The following is a 21595-nucleotide window of genomic DNA, read 5'->3' on the forward strand; positions in this document are numbered from 1 at the left end:
CCCAGAGAACAGTCCATGGTTTGTTTTGATAACGCAGCAAGGTTGAAGAAGAACAACATCTCCATTATTTGGCTCAGACTGTGCTATTGGATAAGGCACATGACTCTGATTAATGAATCCCAAGATAATTCAAAAGAATATGTACTTATATGGAGAAGTCTATCTGAATGTTCTAGAAACCTAGAGGTCTTAAAGTATAAAAGATGTATGATTTGTAAGCCATGAGGGAGACTCTTTTGGGGTAAGACTAGCTGCACATGGCAGTGCTTCTTGCTGTTAGGAAGGTCTCATGCTTTGCAAAGTGATAAAAATTCTGTTTGTGCAGCTGTATTCATTTGTGTTTTCAAACCATCCAAAGGTCCATTTTAACACAGCGACTGCAGGAGATGCTCCACTTGTGTCCATGCCTCCTCCCTCACCACCGTTCGGGGCCCCAAGTGATCATTTCAGTTGAAGCAACCCTTCACTTGTGAATCTGCAGGGGTCATCCACTGTATCTGGTGCTCCCTTTGTGATCCCCTCTATATCAGAGAAACTGTTGCATACTGGAAGATTGCTTCGTTGAGCACCTTGGCTCTGTCGGCATGGATCTCTCAGTGGCAACACATTTCAATGCCTGCCCCATTTCCTTACTGGCACTGCCAGTCTGAGGCCACTGGTAAATTGGAGGAACACCTCATGTCCTGTCTATGTATCCTCCAACTAGATGACATAATTATTGACTTTTACAGTTTCTATTAGCCCATCCCCACAAACCCATCATTTCTTTGTCTTCTTTCCTCTAGCCTGGTCTCTCTTTCTTTCTCTCTCTTCCCTTTTCTCTGTCTCCCTTCACAGAGCCAAAGACTGTCCCCTCCCCCTATCAATTATTTTCCGGTCCTCATGTCATAACCTTTTGTCTTTTGGTCTCTACTCCTCTCCCTTCTCTTTTCACCTGCTTTTTATAATAGGCCCCTTGCTGGCTTTTTGCTTGCACCTTGAGGAAGGGCTCAGGTCTGAAATGAAATTAATATATCTTTAACTCCTGAGGACGCTGCAGGACCTGCTGAGTTCCTCCAGCTATTCTGTGGTTTTACTACAATCACAGCATCTGCAGACCTTTGTGTTTTATTGAATGTACTAGATCGGGGTGGCCAAAACTATGGTCTACAAGCCAACTGTGGCTCGTTGACCATTTTTAAATGGCCTGTTGGAACATAGTCTCTTTCAATAAATTGCAGTCTATGTACATTGCACTTCTTAGTTTTAACACTAGATGCTGCTGCCATTTTGAGTTTCCACTCTTTCCTATACCCTCTTTCTGTGCCAGGGATGGGGTGGGGGAGGAGAGGATGGATTTTCTCCTGTTCTCCTGCTCTTTTTAAGTGGGCTGAATCTTGAGCTCAAGAGGCCACAGGATCACAACTCTGCAGTAATTCTCCTGGAGCTGAGGTGGGGTAACCCTGCTCAAGAGAGGACAGGGTTTGACTTCCAATGTGCTGACCTGATACTGGCTTGGAGCCAGATCCAAGGCAGCAGCAATGTCGTCCCCAACCAAATGGCTCAGTGGTGTTCCCTGCCTGGTCTCTCTCGCAGTGGGAACTACTTTGTGTTTGAGGCTTAGATGAGGAGTTGGAGGGGTGGTGTGAGAAAGGTAAGGTGGGGGGGGGGGGGGGTCCTTCATCTGCTCGCTCTGGTTCAACTCGCATTCCTGCAGTCACCCACTCTACTCCTGTTGCAAGTTCTCCCCTCCCAGAGATTGCAGTGTGGTGAAACCAGAGATGGTGACATTACAGCTGTGCAATGCCAAATGTGGACATGATAAGCTGGGTGGCTCCAGCTGCAGCTGGATCAGCTTTGTGGGTGCTTGAGAGGGTAAACATGTGAGAGGAGTAGCCCATGTAGGTCTCCCCTAGCCTCCCAGGGTGTCCTGTAATCCATACCTATCAGGCATGGGAAGAATAGAGATGTGTGACACCTTGAGGCAGCTGTGGAGTTCCATGATGCAAGAAGGTATTGGGCCTATATCTTCAGCAGTAAAGCTGCGTGCAGATTGACCATTGCATTGGTGACCAAAATTGTGAGGTGGTGGAATGGGTTGGGCCATCCCTGGGTGCATTATCTCCCCTGTCAACAGTCCAAACACTGATGTCTCCATCTGGGTCCATGATGTTTCCACATCTCCCACCCTGTGAGGCCTTGAATTTTGTGCTCGATCTATCGACGGCTGCTCATCAAGGAGGTACTTAAATGTCAGCAGCACCTCTTGCATCTCTTTCAGAGGGTCTCAACATATCCTAATCATCCGTGCGGTCCCATCTTCAGTCCAGTTCCTTCTGCCTTGTGTAACTGACTGCAGAGCAAGATTCCAAAATTTGGTGACCAAATAATCTTTCTGGCAGTAATGATGGTAGATACTAGTCAGGACAAGGCAACATCCCCACATGGTGTCACAAGAGACACCCTGCACAATTGCAGAGAGAGGCAACTGTCTGGCAGCCTTCTGACATCTCCAGTGATGTGGCACTAGCACGACTCTCCAGCAGTGCAGCTCACCCTTGCCGCAGCACTGGGGTTTTCTGGCCTAAAAGTACAGTTTTTTCTTGCAGTGTAACTGGTTAAAAACTGCTGGGTTTAATATTCTTTGGCTCGTGACTCTTTATATATTTATGGCCCACATTCAAAAATGTTTGGACACCCCTGTACTAATGCACATGAACATCAGCTTGTTTTTAAAAAATAAATGTGCTTTATTATACTTCAATGAATTTCACTTACTTTCAAAAATGTTCATAACAAATACTAATAGTGGGCTTTTAAAGAGAATTTAAATTTAAATGTAGATAAAAGTGAAACCACACTTACATTTCAGCTCAAGTCTTATAAAGTCTGTGTTGCCCAGATTTTCCAGGAACACTCCATAAGGTGCAGAAGTCTTGAAATAAAATGAGATGTCAGCGCTGGTCTCTCCGTGAAAAGTTGAGAAGTGGAGATAGGAAGAAGGCGTATTGAATGAGGCAGCATTCCAATAGTTTCCTAATGGAGAGAAAGAGGAAAGAGGTGGAAATGACATGGACAATTTAACAATGTCATAAAAAACAAGAGTTGTACATCAATGAAATGTCAAAGCTTTCCAGTGTCTCATACAAAAAAAACTTGAACAGGGGAAATTAACCTCTTGCTTTATAATTGATTGCATTATTTCCATAACGAAGTGTATGTGGGTGCACAAAGTGAGTACAGTCACTTACAATAAATAAACAATGACTATTTGGTGAGCCCAGTTCATTACTGGTAACCGGAAGGTTTATCGAAGTAAACCAATTTGGCGGATGGTTTACTCGCAGAAACACTTCAACACATTTCAAACCCAACAAGACATACTAGAACCATGCTGTGACAAAAAGCAAAATAAGATTTTAAGGTGAATTCTTTCCTTCAGAAATTCCTTAAAGTTGTTTTTGAGAGACATATTGTGGCAATTGGATTAAGATTAAGCATAAATTGAAAGGGTAACTAAATACCAAAGAAATCTAAATCAATTGAATTAATTCTCCAAGTTCTTCTTTCTTTGGCTTGGCTTCACGGACGAAGATTTATGGAGGGGGTAAAAGTCCACGTCAGCTGCAGGCTCGTTTGTGGCTGACAAGTCCAATGCGGGACAGGCAGACACGGTTGCAGCGGCTGCAGGGGAAAATTGGTTCGTTGGGGTTGGGTGTTGGGTTTTTCCTCCTTTGTCTTTTGTCAGTGAGGTGGAAATGGCAAGGAATGTGAATTTGAGTGATAATTAGGTGAATGGAAAATTGAGCATTTTAAAAAGAAATACTACATTTTTCAAAAATGGTGCAAAAGGGATGTTAAAGGTAAGCCCTCATATGTTCATATGCAAAGCGGCTGAGGCCAGCCAACACATTTTGATTTGCATGTCTGAATAGTACATCAGAAAATGCATGTACAGTAATTTCTTCTTTTGCTTAAATAGTTAATTAAGGTAATCTATTTCAACTGACAGTACTGTACCAAAATGATATGACTAATGACCTAAATTTATGATTCTGGAGACCAGTTTTGCAGGATTAACATAGGTGCATTTATTGATTGTATTTTGGTAATGATACAATATTTTCACTGGTTCCACACAAGTGTAATCTGACATTGAAGTTATCCTTCTCTTGCTTGCATTCTGAGCAATCCTTTAACAACAGGAAAATCACAGAACAAAAACCGTGAGAAATTGTTAAACAATCTAAAATTCAATCTGCTGTAAACAGTTCAAAATAATTGGAAACGTAATTAACATTTTTCTTGTCAGATAAAGTTCAATTGGGTTGTTAGAGAACAACAATTATCATTTTGAAAATGAGGGATAAAGTTGAGAATTGTCAACTATTCTATCCTGTAAAGTGGAAGCTATTAACATAATAATGGCTTTCAGAGATCTGAAGTATCACTGATAAGCCAAATTACATTAGAATGACATTTTTAGGAGCTCTTTAGAAGTGTTAGTTAATTAAAAGTTAATAGTGTCAAATCCAAACTCTGCAGCTTTTTTGAAAAAAGTAATATAATTTAACGTGACTATTGCCAAAGAAGCCCATAAAAGATACAGTGAAGGAACACAAAGTGGTCCCAATTATCAAAGGGGGGCCCAACATCACTGTTAATGCAAAGTGTCCAATACACCAGGAGCACATTAAGTAAGATTCGAGAAATAGAAAAGTTGGAAACACTCATCTATATCTGGAATCTTAGTTAATGTGCTTGTAGTGTGCTGGACATTAACTTTGCTGGGTCCACAAGGTATGAGACATCCGTGAAAAATGAAATGTACCTGTAACAACTGTTTTTTTTTACTTTAAATGCTGTTTCTCTTTCCACAGATATGGCCCGACTTGTTGAGTGTTTCCAGCAATATCTAAACTTTTTCATTAAGATAACCAAAATATTTTGAAATGGGACTGTCAACAATATTACAACAATATTTATGTAGCATTCTGGTTGTTTGAGGATAAAATATTAAAGTAATGGATTCAGAGAATTTTACAGGACAGAAGTAGGCTCTTTGGCCCGACATGTCCATGTCAACCAATCTGGCTACCTGATCTAGTCCCATTTGCCTGTGTTTGGCTGCTATCCCTCCAAAGCTTATTCATCCATGCACCTGTCCAAATATCCTTTGAATGTTGCAATTTTATCCCTCTCTATCACTCCTTCCACTCCACCTTCCCATACATGAGATGCAACACCTGGTCTTTTAAGATTTCTCCTCCCTCTATCCAGAAACAGAATGCTATTTCCAGGTAAAAATAACAATTCACAGACGACTTCTATTTTAGTAAATAGCATTCAGTGCTCATAATGTGTTCTCCTCTATACTGGAGTAATCAAAAGCAGATTCAGGAGACCTCCATTTAGTCCATAAGGCTGACCTCAAGTATTCTGTTGCCTCTTACTTTAATTATCCATACCACTTTCACCCGACATCTCCATGTTTGGCTCCCCAACAAAGCCAAATATAAGTTCAAGGACAAAACCACATCATCGATTGCAGCTCCTGTGTCTCAATATCAAATTAATCAATTTCAGATTATCTGACTTTCCACTTTATTGGCCAGTTCTGATGAAAAGTAATCAATCTCTAATGTTTCCTCAATTTTGTTCTCTCCACAAATGTTGTCAGAGTTGCTAAGAATTTCCATCATTTTTTTTAAATTTCAAATTTCTGGCAACTGCAGTGTTTATATCACACAGCTCCAAGGTTGATTCTTCTTCACTTCACTGTCTTCATTCATTTCTTTCAATTGACATGTCCTCCAGACTGATCATTTACAGCTAACACACCTCCCCTCTGTCAGCTGTCATTACCACCACTGCATCACAACTTTTCTTGGACTCCAACCAATCACTGACATTTCCTCAGTTCCCTCCACCCTTCCCCCCCCCCCCCCCCACTTAAATCAGTCAGTTTTGTAACTTTATTGAAAGGACATAGACCTGAAACCTTCACTATCCTGATGGTATGGCAGTCAGGACCATCTAGCCCTGATGTAGGATGTTAATCCAAAATGTTGACCATCCCTTTGGCTCTACAGATGTTGCTTAATTCGTTGAGTTCTTCTAGGAATGTATTTTTTTTTACTCTATGTTTCAGCATCTGCTGACTCATGACTCTCTCTCAAACATCAACTCTTGTTTTTCTCTCCACACCTATCATTTGAGTATTTCTAGTATTTTCTGTTATTACTTGAGATTTCCAGTATCTGGACTTCTTTTGGTTTTGTATATTATTTTTCACAGTGGCACAGACAGAGGGGTAGCTTCTTCACAGCTCCAGTGATTGGGATTCTTTTCTACCAATAAGAAATGTTGTGTCTGTGTGGAGTTTGCATATTTTCTCTGTGACTATATGGGGTTAAATATGGGAGCTCTAGTGTTGTCCAACATTCTGAAGACATGAAGGTTGGTAAGTTAATTGAGCAATGAATGCTATTTACTGGTAAACTCTGGGGAAATTAATGGGAAAGTGTGAGAATACAATAGGTTAGAATAGGATAAGTAAATAAATAGATACTTGAAGGCTAGTATCCACTCAGTGGGGTTGAAGAACCTGTATTTGTACTGTATATTTCGATGTGACGTTTGAGTGATGTGACACCTTGGTTACTATTTTTAATATTTACTCGATGAAAAGCACCTAAGCTACAAAGAAGGACACTATTATATTTTGGATTTAATACACCTTCTCTAAACCTTGTACATGCATGAATTCAGCTCCAACTTGACCTATAAATTTGCTGATAATACCACCATTGATGGAGGAATAACTGAAAATGATTTGGAGAGTCTGGTTGGGTGGGCCAGAAAATTTTGCTCTCAATGTCATCAAAACCAAGGAGCTTATGGTGGATTTTAGGAAGTAGAAGCTGATAGACTACATTGATGGGTGGAGGTAGAGAAGGTCAGAAGTTTCAAGTCCCTAGGAGTACATATTCCAGACCTATCCTAGAGCCAACACATTGAGGCATTCATGAAGATGGTACACCAATTTCCTTACCTCAGACAGGAACCCCTAAACAAGGGCTTGATAAATCAGGCAAAGATGGGAATCAGATTTGGGTATAGAAATTGATCCACTTTGCTAGTCTGACTTATGTCAGGACAGCACGATTAATGTAAGGTATTGGCTAGTGCAATATAACTTCTTGCACCAGCTGATCCTTCCTCCACAAAATTTACATAAATTGAAATTGGAAATATCAGATCAATGTTCTTGATGTGGATAAAAAATAAGTACTTTTTTCTATGTAACCATATAACCATATAACAATTTATATTCTTGCATTCAATCTGGTCATGTCCTAAAGTGAGGCCTTTCTGGGAAGATTTGGCCAATCTCCTGGAAAAAGAAATTACTGGAATTCGATACCCTCAGGCACCTGAATTATTTTTATTGGGGAATTTAGAAGACATAAGACCTAAAATTAGGCTGTCGAAATATCAATGAAAATTTGTTAAGATCGCTTTAGCAGTGGCCAGGAAATCTGATTCCCAACTAGGTTTAACCCACTGGAAGATAGAAATGCATAATTGTGTTCCCTTGGAGAAGATCATCTGTAACCTCAGATTTTTTCAAAAATATGGAATTCTTACCAAAGGGGTAAATCTTTAATGATTCCTCCCTCCTGTCTCTTCCCCCAATGCTGGCAGTGCCGAGGACCCTAGATAAGACAGTTGATGACAGTGGGGTTTATCCTAGGTGAAACCTATCTTTTCTCTTAGTCTTTTCTCTTACTTTTTCTTCTTGTTTCTTGGAGGAAATGGGAGGGTTTCTCTTATTTTATCCTTCTTTCTCTCTATTAGCTTTTTCTCCCTTTGGTTCAACATGGGCATTGAATTTGCATTTTGTAGTATTATTGTAATTTTTCTTTCTTTATAATAATTGAATCACACATTGACTCTTCTCTTTTCTCATGCAGATCGATATTTGTATTACTTTGTTAATATTATTGATATGGATGTTTTTCTTTTTAATTTTTCTTTGTTTTGACAGCATGTTCATTGAAAATTCTCAAAATAAAATATTTAAAAAAAAAGATGGTACCCCGATGCTTCTACAGAGTTTTAACAGATTTGGCATGTCATTGAATACTCCCTCAAATTTCTACAGGTGCATTATGGAAAGTATATTGAGAGGTTGCATCAGAGGCTGAATTGGGAATTTGACTGCTCAGCTATGTGGAAAGCACTAAAATATAACAAACATAGCCAGGTTAACCACCGATTCTGATCTCCCATTCATTGAATCCATTGTGTATGTGAGGTGCTGCTTCAAGAAGACATCACCCTGGTCACAGCCTCTTCTCACTACTACCTTCAGGTTGAAAGTATGGAAGCCTGAAGACCAGTCCTCTAGATTCAAGAACAGTTTTTAACAGCTATCAGACTCTGGAAACTCTCTTCATGACACTAGTCATAGACTGCTCTGACACCACATAAAGGACTGTCTGCATTATTCCTATGTCAGTTTTTTAGCACGAAAATAACTGTAGATATTTACTATCCATTTTTTTCCTGTTTATAGTCTCCTTTTAATTCAATCAAGTGTATTAATGTAGCTGTTTAATTGGTGTTTTGTGTTTCTTTTACAAAGTACCTGTTCAGCTGCAGGAAGTAAGAATCTGGATGCACAAGTAATTATACAATGTATTTGAAAATAAACTCATGATCATAACATCCAAAATAACATTCTTAAATTTTGTCACTGGGATCAAGTCCTATCTATAATAAAACTTTCTAATTAAATTATTACAAATAATTCTAAATCTAATTTAGGGAAAATCAGGCAACTGGAAACAATGGGGTGTGCGACATCTTTAAATCAAAGTCTGCGATTTTACAAGGTAAAAGAAACTGCAGTCAAAAAAGAGAGATCAATCTTTTCTTTGCTCCATGCCATGGAAGAAAAATGCCTGAAAGGAGTACAGTATATAATCTATCCTGAGTTCTGAGATGAAATTATTTGGTGGGTTTCACCAACTACATTCTAATTGCATAACTTTTTTCTCATGGGGATACATTTTAAAAACCAAATGTGCAAAGTATTTGGCCTAGTAAAATGAATTAATGGAAAATCCTGCAGGGATCCTGAAGTTGGATTTCCAGATTTTGATCTTCATAGAATGAAATTTTGCTCTGTGGCATAATGGTTGAGTCCACCTTGCAACTTTTAAACCTGCTAGATTTTGGGTTTTAAAAAATAACCACATTCTTTAATACTTCCGCATGATGTATGGAAGGAGATGTTCTGCTATTGTTCTTGATTAGCATCAATCCATTATTTTTGCAAATGACAGATGCGATATTGAAAACAACACCACCTGTGTGTTTCAATCAACAAGTAATGTTCACAGAAAATTCATGGGAACTAACAGTTAACACGTGATAGCCTGGAAAGAACGGAAATTAGTAAATGCTACATTAATTTGATTAATGGTGTACAAGCTGGTGTGGTCTCATGTTGTCACATCTTTCAAATCCAACTCTCTCATACTCCTTCTTCTTTCTTTGGCTTGGCTTCGCGGACGAATAGTACATAATTTACAAACACTTGTCGATAAATTTTAGTTTTATTATTTCTCTTGCTCTGCTTATAGATAACGAACATGATACAAACCGTAGGTACCAGCCAATGCTCTACATTGAAGAGAGGGTGGGAGAGTGGGATGAATTAAAAAAAAACTAAAAAAATTTAGAATTGTATGTAAATGTAACTATTATTGTGGTTTAAAAATTTATAAATAAATTATTAAAAAAAGAATCAAGATCTTGGGTCAAAATGGTATATATTATCTGAGTTGAAAGATTAAAGGATGATAAAGTGAAAATAGATGGGCCATAGGAAAAAGTTTTCGGGAACTGTCAAGAGATACCACTCATGAGGTTTTACAATACGAGTTGGAAATCAAAGAAAACTGAAGTTAAATGCAGGAAGAGTTGATCAATTGGTTTCCAGCATAGTATGAATTTGAAAGGCTTGAACAGCATAGTTGCCACAATTAAAAGACAGGAAATAGATAGATCAAAAGGCTTGTATTCTGAGACAGAAGAGCTTAAGGGATCATAAATATTTGATTCTAAAATGGAGAATGTTGATGCCCCTGTCCAAATACAGACCTGAATTTGAAGCAGTCAGGCACTCGCAATGTGCAGACATGGAATATGCATGGACGCACACAGATAAAGCCATACTTGTTTGAATCATTTGTCTGACTTGTTTAACAAGTGTGAAATGCTACTGTCATGATAATTAGTTAAACTACTTTAAAGCTATTTCTCACTAAACAGGTTGCCTTATAAATTGCAATAATTATAATGTGGGATATCAAGTTTCAAAATATTAGGGATGGAAGTAAATTAAACATAGTCTTAGAATTACATTAACATTACCAAAACAGAAGAATCGATGTTTATTAAACCGAGTTCACATCTTCAAAAAAAGTCCACACATGATGTAACTATTGTATGATTTATCTTTTAAATGATGTTCTTTCAATTATATCTCATTATCAACTATTTTGATATTGTACTCACCAAAGTAATATCCGAACTTTTAAAATATTAAAATAAGACAGGTTGCTTATATTCCCTTCAGTTTAGAATTCAAGTGTTCAAAATGATACACGCATGCAATTGACAATAGAAAAGATTGTTCATGCTTTTTCCTTTCCACACAAAAGAAAGAGGATAAAGATGATGTTATCAAATCTATATCAAGTGCCCCCCTCTTAGTAAGTAATAATGTGCTGGAAGGAGTCATTAATAATGCTATCCAGTGACAGCCACGCAACAAGAGTGTTTTTATTGATCTGCGTCCTGCCAGAATCATTCTGCTCCAGGCCTTGTCAAGTTGTGATTCAGTACTGAGAGCCAGAAGAGACATGAGAATAGCTGTAATCAATATCAGGGCATCATTTGACTCGGTCCAACATCAAATAACCTATCAAAATTGAGGTCAATAGCAGTCAACAGGGAAATGTTCCTGTACTTTGTACTTAATGATGCAATGTCTTGGGATTTGATTTGACTGAACATTTGTGGAATGTTGTACCTTGCACATCATTAACCTTATGAAACCTTTGGCACAGCACACAGTGAACTTTAGAACTCACTTGTGATCAATGGTCATTAATCTACTTTGTAGCAAAAAAAATACTTGTAATGCTGCCAAATATGAATGCAATTATACAATCTTTGAATCACATCTTCTTCCTTTTGGGGTTAAAATCAGAGTAAATAGAGCCACTGAGGAAGAGTCACCTACATCATTTATATTGATCCACTTACAGCTTTGTGCTTTTGCAGTCTGTGTTATATAAATGAAAAATGCAGCCTGCTTGACTGATTCCTGTTAAGAACTGTATTTAATGGCATATAAGACTCCCTCCCCATTTCAGCAGGGAATATTAAGAATTTTTTTTACAGTATTTATGGGTAAGCATTTAATGTTATTGAAATAAGAAGCTACAGTATAGCAGAAATAAAACTTGGACCAAACATGCAACTAGGACAACAGGAAAAATCTTTTAAATAATAATTTACTGCTATAATTTACAAGAGAAAACAAAAGCTTAGCTATAGCAGAAAACATTTTATAAAAACAAACTGTCGCTGTTGGTCCCTGCACTGGTCCTGCCGCCCTACCTCTCCCCTCTCGGCGGGCCATGGGACCAATGCAGGGAGGGACCAACAGCAGTCCACCAGGAGAGTCTCCCAACAATCCACCACCAGCCCTCAAAGATAGATGGCGGTGATGCTTGTGAGCCATGCAGCAATGATAATCATCATCAGTGTTACTCACCATTATCACCCTAATTTCAATTTTGCATACCCCGGGGAATATTTTTGAGCCATTTTTTGGGACAAAAGTGAGTCTTATATGCCATCAAATACAGTAGTTTAACAGGAGTCAGTGAAGTAGATTACTTCAGGAGAATAGGCTTACCACTCATTGGCTGTTTAATAGTTGCAGTATAATTGTAATTTCTGGAAAATAGAACAAAGTTCCACTTGTTTACGAAAACAAATGTTATTTCTTGGTGGCAAAGACTCTGTTTTCTTGTTAATACCAAAAGTTAAAGGCAAAGGTTCCATTATTGTCACGTAATACTACATTTAGAATGTAACCTACATGAAATTCTTTAACCTCGTCCACCGTAAGGAAGACAGAGAGTCGCCACTTTTCCAGTGCCCCTCACCGATATTAAGTGGCTGATTGGATATTGGAAGAGTATAAGTATTTAGAAAAGACTGGGTCCGGTAGAAAATGTAAGATCTGGTAATCAATATTACATTTTAACCAGCAGCGAGTGTATGATGCATTTTATTTTTGTGAATCAGTGTTGAAAATAGAAAATTACCAAAAACAATTGGAATCAGAGACATGATTACAACTAGTTGTGGCCAGTGGTGGATTAACCACTAGGCTGAGTAGGCTGAAGCCTCATGACCCAAAGGGCAAGGGGGCCTGAGCCCCTACTCAGTTAAGGGTCGGCGGCTGCCACCTTGTATATATTTACTGTATTTGCACCTGCGCGGGAGAAGCTGGTGGTAGTATGGGCATAGCCAGAGCCAGCGTCACGCCGGCAACAGTGCACAGCAATTTCTGGGAGTTGCTGGCAGTTTGCCGGCAGCAACATGATGAACATTTACAATTTTTGTGGAATTGTGGCATGTGACATGTCCAATGTGTGCAATAATTCCGAATAGATGATCCTCCACCTTCCCACCAAACCATTAGATTTTTAACATCCAAGAAGGTGGAGGAATCGAGGATGATTTAGGGGGGGGGTGGGAATCGCAGATTGAAAAAGCAGCTTGTCTCGCCCCAGAGAACACCAGAGGCAGACACTTAAGTAATCAGTGGCACTCTGGGTGGGTGCTCCTGTGATTGACTGAGAGGCCACCTCACTGAGGTCACAGAGAGGAGGCATCTCAGTATCACCCAGTGACCCAGCCCAGTAGCACAGCACCCACAACAAGTCTGCCACTAGTTATTTAACTAACTGTCTGCCTTGACTCAGGCTCCAGGTGCTCTGGGTGAGCTATTTTAAAAATTCAACCCTCACTGGCAGTCCAACACCCACTCCCCAATCCTTCACTTTCCTCAGTTCCTCCACCACCAAACCATTAGATTTTTAATGTCCAATTCAGTCAGAGGGACATTAAAAATATAATAATTTGATAGTTGGGAAGGTGAAGGATTGGGGGGAGTTCTGTCGATCACGACATGACCTAGGTCGGCAGCTGAGGCTTTGAAATATCAGTGCCACTTCTGTGATAGGTTACATAGGTAGTTCAGTGTCTGCTGCTGGCCTGGGTCATGTGTCATGCTTGTCAGGACTTGAGGGTGCCTGGGATCCTAAACTCTTCCTTGTTATATTCCAGCATACGCCCGATACACCCTGCCCCACAACAGATCGCTCGCTTTTCCATAAACCAAGTGAACACCTCAGCACCATCTAAATAATCTGGGCAGCAAAGAAACAGCATGATGTGACAAAGTTGTGATGGATAATATGGAATAAAAGTTCTGCTATAATTGATTCACATAACTTGTCTTCATGTTATTTTATTATGCATGTTATGTAATGAAGTACTAAGTACAATTTCTTTGGCTTGGCTTCGCGGACGAAGATTTATGGAGGGGGTAAAAAGTCCACGTCAGCTGCAGGCTCGTTTTTGGCTGACAAGTCCGATGCGGGACAGGCAGACACGATTGCAGCGGTTGCAGGGGAAAATTGGTTGGTTGGGGTTGGGTGTTGGGTTTTTCCTCCTTTGCCTTTTGTCAGTGAGGTGGGCTCTGCGGTCTTCTTCAAAGGAGGTTGCTGCCCGCCAAACTGTGAGGCGCCAAGATGCACGGTTTGAGGCGTTATCAGCCCACTGGCGGTGGTCAATGTGGCAGGCACCAAGAGATTTCTTTAGGCAGTCCTTGTATCTTTTCTTTGGTGCACCTCTGTCACGGTGGCCAGTGGAGAGCTCGCCATATAACACGATCTTGGGAAGGCGATGGTCCTCCATTCTGGAGACGTGACCCATCCAGCGCAGCTGGATCTTCAGCAGCGTGGACTCGATGCTGTCGACCTCTGCCATCTCGAGTACTTCGACGTTAGGGATGTAAGCGCTCCAATGGATGTTGAGGATGGAGCGGAGACAACGCTGGTGGAAGCGTTCTAGGAGCTGTAGGTGGTGCCGGTAGAGGACCCATGATTCGGAGCCTAACAGGAGTGTGGGTATGACAACGGCTCTGTATACGCTTATCTTTGTGAGGTTTTTCAGTTGGTTGTTTTTCCAGACTCTTTTGTGTAGTCTTCCAAAGGCGCTATTTGCCTTGGCGAGTCTGTTGTCTATCTCATTGTCGATCCTTGCATCTGATGAAATGGTGCAGCCGAGATAGGTAAACTGGTTGACCGTTTTGAGTTTTGTGTGCCCGATGGAGATGTGGGGGGGCTGGTAGTCATGGTGGAGAGCTGGCTGATGGAGGACCTCAGTTTTCTTCAGGCTGACTTCCAGGCCAAACATTTTGGCAGTTTCCGCAAAGCAGGACGTCAAGCGCTGAAGAGCTGGCTCTGAATGGACAACTAAAGCGGCATTGTCTGCAAAGAGTAGTTCATGGACAAGTTTCTCTTGTGTCTTGGTGTGAGCTTGCAGGCGCCTCAGATTGAAGAGACTGCCATCCGTGCGGTACCAGATGTAAACAGCGTCTTCATTATCATACATATTAGGGTAGTCATGCTTCTCCTCCAGTCACTCAATTAAAGCTTGTGCCTCACGGTCATGGAAGCCGAGTTCACCCAATCAGCAGCTGGGGTCAGGCTCCGCTGGTCCCAATGCTACCTGTCGATCAATGATCACGCCGAGCGTTCGAAAAAAGCACACGCAAGTCTGAGCCTGAGGTCTGTGGCATTGGCCTCCTGCTGCTGAACTTGGCTCATTGCTCATGAAAAGTTGGGGACAATTGATTCAATTGGACTCTCTGCGAGACTGCCAGGCAGAGGAGCAGAGTAATTAATTTTATTCAAGTTGTTTAAATTATGAACAACAGAACAGTTTCTGGAAATTGTACTGTACCCAGAGTTGGCAAATTGCAATACTCAATGAATAGTTGAAAGGTGGGGGTATTTCAAGTGAAATTGTGTGTGGCTTGTTGTTGTACAACATCCACCGACCACTGCTGGTGTCCCCATGCTTTTGCTGCTCCATTGGTTCCATCATGGCCTTTCTGTGCTGTTAGTCTAGTGTTCGTTCTATGTTTTAATGGTTTTATCTTTGGTTCTATCATGATCTTTCTGTGCTGTTGTGTTTGTTCTATTGTTTAATGGTTCTATCAAACCTGTTTTATGTGCTGTAGTAGTGTTATGGTTTAATGATTCTATTATATATAATAAAAGGTCTGTTATAATTGATTCACATAACTTACCTTCATGATATTTTATTATGCATGTTTTTATGTGCAACCCTCTGAAAACCATCAACCTCCATGTGCCACCACAGCTACTCATCGGTAAACAAGAGTTATTTCCAATGAGCAAAATCTTGACTGCTATATTGTTTCCTGTTAATAGCAAAAGTCAGAGGGTTCTTGGTGACAAATCTTCTTGTGTCAAAATAACCAAAGATCAGGACAGAAAGAAAACTGACAGCAACTCTACAAAGATCGATGAAAGCTTAAGTAACATGTGCAGGGATTAAAAGTGACCTGAGCTATTTACCTTTGAAAACTGTGAGTCTTTTCAAAAGTCTAAATCAAGGTCTTTTGAATGCCTGCTCTTGGCTTGGTGCCCAGAAAATCCATGGCCTAGAAATGTTCAGAGCCACCTGTACTTATGCTAACTGAGTTCCAGCCTTTTCTAACTGCAGATAATAGTTACATACATAGTTGACCCTAAAACAAGTGGAAATGCAACAGAACTATAGAAATCTTTGCTAAAATTTTGCAGCTGCACCAAACATCAAGAATATTTTTCTTTTCCTTGTCCCTCTGACTTTTCTATTCGTGAAGAAAATCTTGAGAGGGATTTTCCACATTACATATGGAATGTAACCATCATTATCTTTTGCTTTTAATTATCTGCATTTCTTTTCCATATTAATTCTTTGTGTACATCCAAACTAGTTAGAAGAGGCCTTCTGATACTGCGCACAAAATAGTAAACCACTTTTTTGACTTGATCAATGGTGTGGTATGCAAATATAACATTTTAATGGAACGTAATTACATTATACATTAATCAATATTAACATGTTGTATTGCAGTTTATTTTAGCAACATTAACTTGAAAGTTAATTGGTTTAATCCTGCCAATGCAATTACATTTGTAACAGTAGTAAACGAGTATTCAGGATGCCAGAGTGAAACCAGTTTTAACTAACTGTAAATATGAGAAGAAATTGTTGGTTAGAAGCATGAGATTACACAATGTTGATATTGAGAATTCTGATCCAAGTATGTTCCTGAAAATTATTAAACAAAAAAAAGTTCTAAATTCTAGAGGGAAGATATTTACATAAGTACTTGTCATTTTGACAAATTAGAGCTTTTGTATTCCTGCAGACTGCCTAAATGAATGTTCACAGTGGAAATATTAGTCAAAATAATCTTGTAAGAGAACAACATTTTGGTCTTATTGTGGCCAAGATCAAATGAAAAATAAGAGTTGTGGAGATCACTTGTAGAGAGTGATTTCCATTGTATGGACTGGGTCACTACCCAAAATAAGAATTAGTTATCATGAAAGAACCATTCATAAGCCAAATGCCTATTTTATGCATCAAATTGTATTAAAAAAAATGACAGTTGTCTTAAATGGGAGCAAAAGACCTGTGAGAAGTGAAAGATGTAAGATATTCCTGAATCAACCTTAATATGTATTTATGTATTTATTAAACATCTTGATTTCTCTTTCCCTGAGTTATATACAAGATATACACCAGGCAAGACTTGCAATTATTCGTCATCTGCAACTCATCCCAAGTCAGCCACACTCTTTTCACCTCTCCTCCTGTCAGGAAAAAGATTCTTGAGTGTGAGATCACACTCCATCAGAATCAAGGACAGTTTCTTTCTCACTGTTATCAGACTCCTGTACAATGCTCAAAATAGTAATAGTACATTGCCGTTGCTCCATACTAACTGATCTCTCTCTGTAACTGAACTTCTGTACTGTCTTACAGTCATGGATGGTCAATGATGGTACTACACAATCACTGACCTTGTCACCTCTTGAGTTCTCCTCTCCACGGCTTTGAACTTCATTGTTTCCCAATCTACATGGCCAGATTCTACCTCTCATCCAAAATTCACAAACCCGACTATCCTGGCAGATCCATTTTTCCATATGCTCCTGACCAACTGTACTTGTATGTTGACTTTATTTTGTCATCCTTTGTCCCATCCCTTCCCAACTACATCACGAGACTTCTCATGCTCTCTATCACTTCAACAACTTTCAGTTCCCCCGCCCAGAGTCTTTCATTTCCACCATGGAATCTAGTCCCTGTACATTTCCTTCCTCTATAAGGAAGGCCTCAAGGCTTGTTCCTGGATAACAGATCTAATGTCTCCCTCCACCATCACCCTTTTTTGTCTGGGAGAACCAGTAGTCACCCTTAATAACTTCTCCTTTGAATCCTCACACTTTCTCTGAATCAAATGGTGGGTATTTGCATGGGTCCCAGCCAAGCCTGCCTTTTCATTGGTTATCTGGACCAACCATTTCAATTCCACATTCCATTACCACACTGACGTGTTTGTCCATGGCATCAGTATTGACCTCTAATTTCAGCCAATCCACCTCCTCCAGTTTTTTCATTCTCTCCCTCCTCACTTTCCCTTATCTCTCAGGCCTCTTTCTGCCTTCTTTTGTCCCCTTTCCCACCCACTCCCTTCCCTTCCTTCCTCCTGCTAGAGTGCATCTTTCTCACCTCTCTGCCCCTTCCCCCATTACCTCAGCATATTTCTTTCATTTCCCCTCCTACCTGCCTGGGGTGTGATGGGCCCTTCCTCTTTGGCTGCTTTTCCTCGGTAGTGGGAGAACTGAGCAGGAGCCCATGGAGGGGAGGGAAGTTTACATCATATTCTGATCCCTTCTATAACTTCTGACCTTGAGCAGAGCAGCTCCCATACCATGTTGGATGCATCCTGTAAGTAGGCTCTCAATAGTGCACCTATAGAATTTGTCAAAACATGGGAGGAATATGCTGAACTTCCACAGTTTTCTCGGAAGTAGAAGCATTGGGGTGATTTCTTGACTGTCACATCAACATTTGTTCCAGATCAGGTCACTGGAGTTATTCAGAAGAAATTGAAGCTATCTACTCTTGACTTCAGCACCATGAAATTGGACTCTGACCTCTCTCCTAAAGTACATGACCATCTTGTTCATCTTACTAATCTTGAGAGAGAATGTTATCGCGACACTGTGGCACGATACTTTCTCTCTCTTTCCTGATTTCTGTCTCATTGATATTTGATACCCAATCCTCTACTGTGGTGTTGTCAGCAAATCTTTGCAGCTAAATGAACTTTATTTCTCTCTTCCAGTTTCGTTGAAAGGTCTTTGAACTAAAAATCTAAACCCGTTTCTCTATCTACAGATATAGCCTGTCTTGCAAAGTCTTTTCAGTAATTGTTAATTTTATTTTAGACTTCCATGGAATCTGAACTCTGGCAAAAGTTGAGAGAAAAAGAACATGGATTGTTAAGGACCTGCCAGGCTCCACTTGGTGCAAACACATTGCATCAAAGGTGACACATTTGAATACTGAAATATTCTGCCATTGTAAATGGTTTTATTTCCTGAAATGTCACTAGTCTGATACCAGGAAAATCAATCACAATATCTTTACTTTCAATTGTTCTCTGAGTCCTCAATCATTAAGCCGCAATACAAGTTTAAAAGATAATCATTGGGAAACGAGGCTTATCCACTCTCATCCTGCCTCTTTATTCCCATCTGAAACCCCTGAAACATACTGGATTGACAGGATACATCAAGGATGTTATTTGAGTGGCAATGGAGTCTCCATTTTGGAGAGTTTATGAATGCTGTCCTCCTCAGAGAAGGCAGCTAATTTATATTCTGGAGCCACAGGGTCTCTCCTACTTCTCTGGATGTTACTTTGTAATTATATAAATTGGTTTAAGCTTGGAATGAGGGAGTGCTGTGATACCATCAAAAACCTTTTAAATACTGCTATCCAAAGTCCTAACAACAGCAGTCTGAGCTTGGAAAGCAGAGAAAAAAGAACAAATTGAAGTGACAGTACAAATATGTGGAAATAAATAGCTGAATATTGTTATGAAAAAGTGCCTAAATGTTTTATTGAAAGTCTAAAGTTTCTTTGAATTCCTCTTCTTTAAATTCTTTATTGATTGGTTTTTAATCAGGTAATACTGAAATAAGATGTGTGATAATCTTCTAAAATTGAATACAAGGAAAGAATATTACCATTTGACAATGAAATAGAATAGAAGACTAGATTGAAATCACAATGTGTCCTTTCATCAAATACTTCCAAGTGATCTTTAAAATGAATCTTGCTGTAATATTATCCTTATTATTAGTCTCCAATTAAATTGATTTGATGCCCTTTGATTCTTTGTTATTAAATAAATACAACACATAGCTGATGCTTTTCCTGAATTACCTATGTCTGAACATCGTTGGATTTCACCATTGATTAAAATCTAATATTCTAAATAAGCATATGTGAGATATTCAACACATACTTGCTTCTGAAGTACATTGTAAGAAGAATCAGTGGCCATAATAACAGTTGAATAACTGCCTCTCTAAGTGAGAAAAATAATAAAGACATAGTATGACAGGCAAAATAAGTATTTCTAATGGAAAAAATCATATTTATGCAGATTGTTATTTCAAAAAATTAAAATAAAAAATAATTAAAAGACTGTTTTTAACATACAGGTTTTTCCACACTGGTTTAGAATAAGAAGAAAAAAAATTCCTTCAAGAAAGAAGTAATCTTTCCATGAGGAAGTAGCGTTTGATTCAAAGGCAGAAGGATTCAAAATGTGAATAAATCAGAACCTTTCCTCAGAGCAGGTAAAAAGTCAATCTAATACCTCGAGTCTCTTTCACCAACAACTTTAAATTATACAAACACAAGAAAACAGAAAATATGCAGCAGGTTGGGGTGCATCTGTGGGAAGAGAATCCAAAGCTGATATTTCAGATCAAAGGCTCAATGTAGATTTATTTTAGATTTCCAGCACCTACCGGTTTTGTTTTCTTGTTTTTCCACCAAGCTTATACGATGATTTCTTTCACAAGTCCTTTATTAGCTTTTTGGAAGTGACAACAGTTTTAGGACTAGCTTTTTCTGATTTTGTCAATGATTAAGGAAAAAGACGCAGAGTTCAGTGACAGAAGGTGCTGATGAGGCACATACATTGTCTTGGATAATCCTGGAATATTGATGGGAATTTGCTACAGCTGAATCAAAGATGAATGGTGAGTGACTTTTAAGAGTTAGTTGTAATAACTTGCTGTAGAATTGTATTATTTTGCTCTTTTGCTGTCTATAACTCTTTGCTTGGCTTCGCGGACGAAGATTTATGGAGGGGGTAAATGTCCACGTCAGCTGCAGGCTCGTTTGTGGCTGACAAGTCCGATGCGGGACAGGCAGACACAGTTGCAACGGTTGCATGGGAAAATTTGTTGGTTGGGGTTGGGTGTTGGGTTTTTCCTCCTTTGTCTTTTGTCAGTGAGGTGGGCTCTGCGGTCTTCTTCAAAGGAGGTTGCTGCTCGCCGAACTGTGAGGCGCCAAGATGCACGGTTTGAGGTGATATCAGCCCACTGGCGGTGGTCAATGGGGCAGGCACCAAGAGATTTCTTTAGGCAGTCCTTGTACCTCTTCTTTGGTGCACCTCTGTCACGGTGGCCAGTGGAGAGCTCGCCATATAACACGATCTTGGGAAGGCGATGGTCCTCCATTCTGGAGACATGACCTACCCAGCGCAGTTGGATCTTACTAGTTAATTTACTGGTTAATAATAATCCTGTACCTTTAATAGTATAGATTTCAAAGGTGTAACTGTTGAATGAAAGGAAAATAAATTTGAGTTTTTCTCTTCAATATGTTTAATCTTCCTGTAATGATGTGTAATGAGAGTTGACTGTCACTTATTAACTGAAACATTGATGTTATCCCAGGTTGGTATAACTTGATGAGAGCTATTTTGCCAAACAAGGATACATGAATGGAGTTAAATACAATGGAATTGTCAGTTGAGGTCGATTTAAGGCTATCAGTAAATTAGCTGAAGAGCACTGAATGATGGATATTTACTTGAGTAATTATTGTGCAAATATCCTAAGGTTGCCATGACTGGCAGCCAATAATCACATCCCTTTTGTTAATCATCACAAGATGTTTCTTTATTTTCTTATTTCCTTTATAGATTTCAGTGATGGAACTCAAATTGCCTCAGTTCTTGCAGTCTGATCAATATATGAAAGGACCCATCCCATCTGAGTTGCACTGTCTTTCCCGACCCCCCCCCCCCTTTCTATTGGGCAGAAGATCTTTCTTTGGC

At 39.5% G+C, this 21595-nt stretch overlaps 1 protein-coding gene across 4 annotated transcripts in view; it reads right to left on the minus strand.

Annotated features, from left to right (window-relative positions):
• The window catches only part of LOC138750405 (contactin-associated protein-like 2), a 2015431-nt gene that overhangs the window by 254034 nt on the left and 1739802 nt on the right, over positions 1 to 21595 (minus strand). For all 4 annotated transcript variants that reach the window (XR_011349326.1, XM_069912458.1, XM_069912468.1 and 1 more), the window contains exon 16: positions 2845 to 3015. Coding sequence is in view for 3 of the 4 variants with exons in the window: in XM_069912458.1 (XP_069768559.1) it covers positions 2845 to 3015 (171 nt within the window). In the remaining variant the exon portion in view is untranslated. The remainder of the gene's footprint in view (positions 1 to 2844; positions 3016 to 21595) is intronic.

This window comes from Narcine bancroftii, chromosome 1 (assembly GCF_036971445.1).
Source record: "Narcine bancroftii isolate sNarBan1 chromosome 1, sNarBan1.hap1, whole genome shotgun sequence".
NCBI lineage: Eukaryota > Metazoa > Chordata > Chondrichthyes > Torpediniformes > Narcinidae > Narcine > Narcine bancroftii.